The sequence below is a fragment of the Thamnophis elegans genome, chromosome 1 (genome assembly GCF_009769535.1).
Source record: "Thamnophis elegans isolate rThaEle1 chromosome 1, rThaEle1.pri, whole genome shotgun sequence".
Taxonomy (NCBI): domain Eukaryota; kingdom Metazoa; phylum Chordata; class Lepidosauria; order Squamata; family Colubridae; genus Thamnophis; species Thamnophis elegans.
The window spans coordinates 99364264-99372855 of record NC_045541.1 but is presented as its reverse complement, the minus strand read 5'-3'; the positions used below and the strand labels follow the sequence as shown (position 1 = coordinate 99372855).

The 8592-nt window shown below is 40.3% G+C and overlaps 1 protein-coding gene across 1 annotated transcript in view; it reads left to right on the top strand.

Annotated features, from left to right (window-relative positions):
* The window catches only part of FGF19 (fibroblast growth factor 19), an 8756-nt gene extending 374 nt beyond the window's left edge, over positions 1-8382 (top strand). Inside the window, exons 1-3 of the mRNA XM_032233485.1 lie at positions 1-460; positions 1030-1133; positions 6777-8382. The exon at positions 1-460 is cut by the window's left edge and continues 374 nt beyond it. Coding sequence (XP_032089376.1) covers positions 223-460; positions 1030-1133; positions 6777-7106 — 672 coding nt within the window. The 5' untranslated portion in view covers positions 1-222 and the 3' untranslated portion in view covers positions 7107-8382. The remainder of the gene's footprint in view (positions 461-1029; positions 1134-6776) is intronic.
* Positions 8383-8592: the final 210 nt, after the last annotated feature.

The window sequence follows — 8592 nt, the reverse complement described above, 5'->3', positions numbered from 1 at the left end:
TTATCGATTGGGCTGATCAGCGAGAGCTATAAAAGGAAGGGGCTCGCCCGCGGCTTCCGACACTCGCTCCCGAAGCCCCTCCATTCCCCCGGCTGACATCTCTTCGTCCACCCTAGCGTAGGAACCTCGCGGCGCGGTGCTTACGGTCTTTCGGCTTGGAGGGAAGCGCCCCCCCTCTCATCCCCGTTCCCCACACCACCCCCAGCCGCACGTTCTGCTAGGATGGGGATGGAGGTCTGCAAAACCCGCGCCGCGCCCCTGGCTCTGCTGGGCCTTTGCTTGGCTACGGCCGTCAAGTCGGTGCCTCTGGCAGATGCTGGACCGCACGTCTACTACGGCTGGGGGGACCCTATCCGGTTCAGGCATCTCTACACGGCCAGCCGGAACGGACTCTTCAGCTATTTCCTGAGGATCCACGAGGACGGCCGAGTAGACGGCGCCGCTACTCAGAGCCGACACAGTAAGTAGCATCAACGCTCCGACGTGGCTCCTTCCTCCCGCTTTCAAGCAGGTCATCCCGTCCCTCCCCCACTTTTGGAAGCGGGGAGGCTTCCTTCAACTCGCTGGGTCTTAACCCAAGCCATTTCCCCTTCTTCCTTTTTCGTGGCCCCTTTGAATCTGCGCTCTAGGAGGCGCCAGGACAACCCAGATCCTGAAATAACCCTGGGCATTGGGACTTTGGAAGGGGCACCCTCCACCCAATTGCTTCCTTCTCTTTACAAAGATCCCTGCTTTTGTCCATGGGCTCGCTCCAGGGATGATGCCTAGGGCACCAAGCCCAAAGTGGGCACCACAAAGATGAGAAAGAAAGAAAAAAACAATGAAAATTTGTACAGTATGTACAAAGGGGCGCCAAGATTTATAAGTGCTTAAGGCACCAGTGAGCCTTAATCCGCCACTGGCTCGCTCTGTCCCATCTGGGGTGGGGAGAGAGAGGGGGGGGGGAGATCCTTTCCTTTCCCCGAGGGCAATTTTCCCTCCCACGGAGTACATTAATCGTACAACGGTTTGTTTGTCCCGCCCGGGCAGGTTTGCTGGAGATCCGAGCAGTAGCGCTTCGCACGGTGGCCATCAAGGGCGTGCACAGCTCTCGCTACCTGTGTATGGACGAGGAAGGCAAGCTGCACGGGCGGGTGAGTGACTAAACTGGTAAAAGAAAAGAAAAAAAAACACGACGGGGCCAGGCTAAGCCTTTTCTTACGTCTCCTTTCCTCCCGGTCGGGAAGGGCTTTGTCTCCGCTCCCAACCAAGCGAGACCCACGCGGGGACTTGGGTCAAGTTGCGCTAAGAAGGGCGCGCTTTTAAGCAAAGGGGCTCTTTAAAGCAAAAGTTGCAGCGCGAAAGGAGGAGTTTATTTGGGCTCGCCAGAAGAAGAGGAGGAGAGGGGGGCTTCACACAGGACCGCCAAGTGTTGCAGGATACTGATAACTTACACGGGGTTTTTAGAAGGAATAGTGGAGATGAAAGAGAAGCAACGGTCTTGGGCGCTACTTCTGCAGCCACTGCCGGCAGCCTAGAGGCGGGCTCAGCCACATTCCACAACTTACACGGCTACAGAGTTACTATTTGTTTACGTTTCTTTGGGGACCTGTTTTCGGGGCTCCAGGCAAGAAGATAGATCCTTATCGCGCCCTGTCCTCACGGCAACCTTTGAGGGAGGGGAGGCGGAGAAATAAGCGCGTAAATCTCTGGAGAGGCCACCCACTAAGCTTGCTGGCTGGATAGCGATTTCTGTGTGGGTTCCCCCCGCATCCAGATACAGCTCTCCATCCCTGGCATGGAGAAAAGAATCCGGACCTCGCGTTCTTTATTGAATCGTGTCATCTCCCTCTGCTCGTGGTTTCCTTCTATTTCAGAAGGAAATAGGTTCACAAAGCTTTTCTGTTGGTTATCCTCCTTTAATATTATGGAAGGGGTGGATTATGTCCTTGAAGACGGGGCCAGGTAGAAAATAATAAAAGTTAGGTGCTATTTCTGATCAATTAATGAGTCCCTTTACATTGTGTTCCCTTTGCATTGTGTTAGTAGCAAGCAGAGTTGTATAGGAGCTAGATAAGAGTTGGTATTACAGCAGAATCCAAAGGGCGGAAAGCTAACTATTGACTACCATCTGCTGGTCATCTGGAACTTTGCAGCAAGGTGTGGCACTAGGAAATCCGATTTTAAAAAAAGCCTGGAGAAAGGGGAGCATTGCAGTCTAGCAAGCAGGATAAATAAGGAACAGAAGCTGGCAGGATGTTTGCGAATTTTCCAGAATGCTTTTTGCCTTTGGCTACCTCAACCTTTGAGCACCAGCAATGTGATATATAAAAAATGCAAGTAGAAAAATTAGGAACCCCCTTTGGTGGGAAGGTAACAGTATTCTGTGTGCCTTTGGTGTTTAGTCATGCCGGCCACATGACCATGGAGACGTCTTCATACAGCCCTGGCTCTTTGGCTTTGAAACGGAGATGAGCTTCTCCCACTAGAGTCAGGAACGACCAGCACATATGTGCAAGGGGAACCTTTACCTTTAATGTGCTATATAGTGGCTTGAGCAGCAGAACAGTAGACTAGATGTAGCTGTGGAACTCCTTTTATTTAGATTTTAAAAAGTCCAAATGGCCAGTGTTGTAGATTTAAATTCTTTTTAATAACTGCTAATGAATGAAGCACTTAAACATTAACTTAAATAGTTTGGGTCCTTTCCCCCGTTTTCTCCACGCCAAGTATAGATATTAGGTAGCATATAAGATTTAATAATAAATAAGTATAAATAAAGATATAAATACCCTAGGAAATACTGATAGGTAGCAATGGTCACCAGTGTTACATAGCTCCCTCAATCACCCAAATGTAGCTTCTCAATAGAACCCAAACATAGCATTATTCTGTCCTATTGAAATCAATATTCCTAATGCAATTTCAAATTGGAAAATAAGAATACAGTAACTTGCAGTACATTAAACTGGAGCCCTCATTCAATTAACCCGAACAGGGCAAGAAAAATCCCTATTTTCAGTTATTTTTTAATCCTGTTGTTTTTCCAAGGACTGAATGCGTAGTCGATGACACAGCAATATTTTTGCTTATTTTTGCCTGGAAAGGGCATTTTTATATTATACATATAATGCTTCTTACGTGCTTTTAAAGGTATAACTTTAGATAATTACTATCACTGCTTCCATTCATAATGCGCTGCCTGTTACATTAAAATTCACTTCCTTTCAAAAATGAAAATATGTAGTGTACTAAAAGTTAACTTTTCAATAGTAACTCGAGATTTAAACAGTGGGCTTCAAATCTGACATAATTTCTGCTTGTAAAATAACAATAATATTGTTCAAAGCTGTCTCATTAAAATAAGGATTAGCATGTATCCTCCCAAAGTATTGCTTATCTATGTAATTTTGTGCAATTATATCTATTTAGAACTCAATCTTGCTAAGCATACCACTAAATACACTCAATCAAACTCTGAATTGTGAGCTTGTTTTTATTTTAATGAATCAATGAATCAATACAATAAAACAGGCTATAGCCCTATACACCAAAACAATAATTGGGACAATTTATTTATTGCTTATATTTCTCCTTTCTTTCAAGTGCTTAAAAGCAGTGTATGCAGCACCCACTTGTCCAGTTTTCTTTACAAGCCTGCAATGTAGTTTTGCCTGAAAGATAATGAACGGCCCCAAATATTCAGTGATCTTCCATAACTGAAGCAGGATTTTAAATCAGATTTTCCCTTGTCTTCATCTAACATTTTGGAGCATGATTTTCTTTCTTTCCCTGCATTTATGGTGTGTTGGTGGGAGGAATTTTGGGTGTACTTCTTTTTTTAAACTGTTCAGCTTATTGTAGGGCATGCACTACTATTTATGCATACTTCCTCCTCAATTCCTACCATAATCACAATGGTGGCAAAGCACGGTACTGATTTTCAAAGTTGTGCTATTAAGTGAATTCTCATGATGGCAACTTCACATTTCAAGCCATTGCTAATCTTGACAAAAGAGTAAAAGCATGTTTTCAAAATGACTGACCACCCAATCTACTGGTGAAGAAGCAAGAACCTATATTTGAAGCATATGTGACTCTCTGAAGGAATTCTATTATAAAATACTCAGCAATAAGTGATGGGATTTTCAGTCTGTTTTGTATGCCAGATAAACGTATGGCATAGATGCTTGACTGAGAAAGCTTGTGCAAGAACACCCTTTCTCTTATCATTGAAGCAGTCTGCGTAATCAGCAATACTTTTTTTAATTGACCAAGAGTTCAGTTACCTCTAAAGACTGAACCAGAGTAACACCAGAGTTTTAGGAAAAACAACAGCGGCACAAAGGGACTAAAACTTTCTGAAATGATAGTCACATACTTCATAGTGTTAACATTTCTGAATTAAGAATGGACACCTTTGTTTCTGTTGCTCTGAATATAAAATATATTTGTTCCATTTACATCACCAAAGGATTTTTATTGCAGCTTTCCCCAGTTTGGTGTTCTCCAGATGTCCAGGGTCTTAGTTTCCAGCAGAATGTCCAGTAATTTGGGGGACTGAAGTTCAGTTAGGGCTATCAGATATGGGTTGGAAAAGCAAGAATGAGCATGCAAGGGCAGGAAAGAGAGTTTTCTAAAGATCTTTCCGACTTTCCAGTGATTGTCCAGATTTTTGAAGTTTGTTACGTGACAAAGTCTGTGGGAATTTCCTCATGGGAAGGCATTGTGGTTCCCACCAAATGAAAATACGTACATAAAACGTATATTTCTTAAAAGGCAAACCCTCTCCCCCAACAACTTACACAGGTAGCCCTTGACTTCCCATCATAACTGAACCTAAAATTTCTGTTGTGAGATGGTTAATTAAGTTTTGCCTCATTTTATGGCCACAGGTGTTAACTGAATCTCTGCAGGTGTTAAGACCTGGTTGCTAAGTGAATCTGGCTTCCCCTTTAGCTTTTGCCAGTCAGAAGGTCACAAAGCATGATCACATGATCCTGGGACACTGCAACCGTCATAAATATGAGTCAGTTCCCAAGCATTTGAATTTTGATCATACGACTAGGGGGATGCATCAGCAGTCATAAGTGTGGAAAACGGACATGTCACTTTTTCTATGCCATTATAACTTTGAACTGTCACTAAACAAACTGTTGTAAATTGAGGACTATTATATTTCTGTTAGGTTGTCCAGGAGTATGTATTGAGAAATAGACCCATTACAACTGTAAAAATGGCTGGATGGCACTGTCCTTAAGCAACTATTGTGCAAAGGTTACTTTGGCATCATTGAATACAATTGGCAATTTTAGTGGCCAAAGTTTGCAGCTAATCTGAATACGCCAAAAGTATTTATATTATTTTATTTATAGCTAATAAAAATAAAATGTAATTGATACAACTAATTCCAATCATTGTATTTAACAGTTTTCTATTTCTGTTACATTACAAAATAATTTTGGTAATGGCTTTTGTTGACTTTGAAGGCTGCAGCTAAGATTTCCAGGTTTAATTCCACACTAGAGCGTTATGCTAATAAGCCCAGAACAGCCTTTATAACAATCTTCATTCCATTATTCGCATAATTCAAATATTTGCGTCTGTGTTTTTTTATCAAATATAGAAATCCTCCTTATAATCTAGGGCAAGGGTTGACAAACTAGTATGCACCAGATTGTTTTGGCTACAATTCTAACAATTGTTTACCATTAGCCATGCTGCTAAAACTATTGAGAACTGAAGCTCAAAATATCTCAAAGTTACCTGATCTAAGCAGATGCCAAACTGAGATACTGAAGGGACACAAGTAAGTCAGATTGACACTGCTTATTTGTCCCATTAGGTGGTTAAAAAAAGAAACTCATTCAGTACTTTAACCCATAATTAAGTCTTGCATGACAACGTTTTTATCATGCCCCAGTCTCATTTACTATGAAACTTTCTTTGTTGTTTTCCACAGCAGATATTAGTACCCACAAAAGCATTGAACTATGATAATTCCTTTATTTTTTATGCATAGTGAAAACAACACGTGAGCAATAAATTGCTTGATGAGCAATCAGGAATTAAAAATATTTCTTTCCTTCCAATCAAATAAGTTGGAGAAATCAAAATGAAACTTGTTGTAAAATTGATCACCATTCCTTAGTAACTTGTTACAGACTATATAAGGAAAGGTAAAGGTAAAGGTTCCCCTCGCACATATGTGCTAGTTGTTCCCAACTCTAAGGGACGGTGCTCATCTCTGTTTCAAAGCCGAACACCCAATGCTGTCTGAAGATGTCTCCATAGTCATGTGGCCAGCATGACTAAATGCTGAAGGTGCACGGAACGCTGTTATTTTCCCACCAAAGGTGGTCCCTATTTTTCTACTTGCATGTTTACATGCTTTCGAACTGCTAGGTTGACAGATGTTGGGACAAGTAACGGGAGCTCATTCCATTACGCGGCACTAGGGATTCGAATCACCGAACTGCTGTCCTTTCTGATCGACAAGCTTAGCGTCTTAGCTACCGAACCACCCTGCGTTACAAACTATAATTAGTTATAAATATTTCTTATTACCTAATTTATAAATACTTCCTCTGTTTCTTCTTGAGATTCCTTGAAGATCATTTTAGCCTTGTAAAATAAGAACTTTAATTTAATCTTTCTAAGGAATATCATATTTAATTATCATGTAGCGAAATAGATAATTCCATTGATTATTTGGACAATGTTGCTTCATCTGCCATTTAAGAGACTTATAAACGCATGCAATATGTAGTAATGTTTACTTTTTCTTTTCTTTTCAGCTTATATATACCACAGAGAATTGCTCATTTGAAGAGGAGATACGTCCAGATGGCTACAACATCTACAAGTCAAAGAAATATGGAATCTTGGTGTCTTTAAGTAACGCCAGGCAAAGACAGCAATACAAAGGAAAAGACTTTCTTCCCTTGTCTCATTTCTTACCTATGATGAACAGTATGCCAGTGGAAACTACAGATTTTGGAGAATATAGTGATACCAGGCAAAATTTGGAATCTGGTATTTTTCACCAACCAGTTGAAACTGACAGCATGGATCCCTTTGGTATCACTTCTGAAGTATCCTTAGTACAAAGTCCTAGTTTTGGTTAGTAATTTCTGTTTTGTTAATTACCGGTAGATTTTATAGAGATGTTATCAAGAGGTTAGGATTTGTTGAAGTGATAACTTAAAACATGACAAACATATACATATGATTACCACCTTCATAAAGTGATACTAATTCCAAAAAAGCTATACTCATTCACCCTCTTTTTCTCTCATCTATAAAATAGTTAGAAAAGTTCTCTCTAAATGTTTTATTTAGGAATGGGAAACATTCAAAGCCTGCAGATTTTATTTTGCTTTGGAAGATCTTTGGAAAGATAAACCCATAAAAACTTTACTGCTTCATTACTTCCAATTACCTCTGAGTCCCCGCTGTTCACTCAAAGAATGGGTAATTCCTGTTCAATGTATTTAAACAGAATAGTGTTAGAAATAAATTAGCCACAACTAAGTAAACAAAAGGGATTTGTACATTTTTTACACATGCTAGATCACACTATGTTTTGCAGACTGTGTTTTTTAGGAAATTGGCTATTAGAAGGTAATTATCATAATTAAGGTAATATAAACCACAACTAATAGGAGAAATTAAATAATATCGCTGTCATGTTTTATTAGCAAGACAATGTTTGTTGCTAAATGATATAAAGACTTTCCAGGGATGTGAGTTTGTTCATGAACAATTGCAACTGTGTGAAGAGCTAAATTTTTGAAAAGACAAAATTGGTTAGGCTGCTATCTGGGAAATCAAGGAAAAAAATGATGCAGCTAAATCATTCTGATTTCTTTATAGATTGACAACAAATGCCTATTTTGCTTACTGAATAATGTTCTAAAACTAAAATGAAATACCAAAAAGTAAAATTCTATATTCAGTTTTAATCATTCACTTACAGATTGGATAACTTTGTCCAAACTTTCTACTACATAATTGTTTTTTTTTCAATGAAAGTAACATTAATTGTCAACAAATATACATGAATACATTTTTCCCAACAAGTTACTTTCTTGTTGTGCTGTGACTGAAATTCCCAGAGTTCTCAGACATTGCCTGATTCACCTCAATAGCTCCAGGTTGATGAAGGCAGGCCGAATGGATAAAAGCTGCCATTTCATATAGGAGATGCTTTGGATGTAGTCCAGGCTCTTTTAAATTCCTAATGAAAGTGATGCAATATAATCCACATTAAAGTTAGAAGTAGTTCCCAAAATGTTTGTTGTACAAATGGGCTTTCTTGGGTTTTTTCCCCCCTTGAAAATGTTTTGCTTCTCATCCAAAAGCTTATTCAGAACTTTTCAAGAGGCTTCAATGAGAAGCAAAATGTTTTCAAGGAAAAAACCAAGAAAAGTCGAGTTGCCTTTCAGTGTCTTTTAAACAACAACTTTGGGACAACCATGGTCCTGTAAGACTGGGAACCTCCATAGCAGGAGTGAAATCCAGCAGGTTCTGACAGGTTCTGAAGAACCGGTAGCAGAAATTTTGAGTAGTTTGGAGAACCGGCAAATGTCAGCTCTGGCTGGCCCTAGAGTA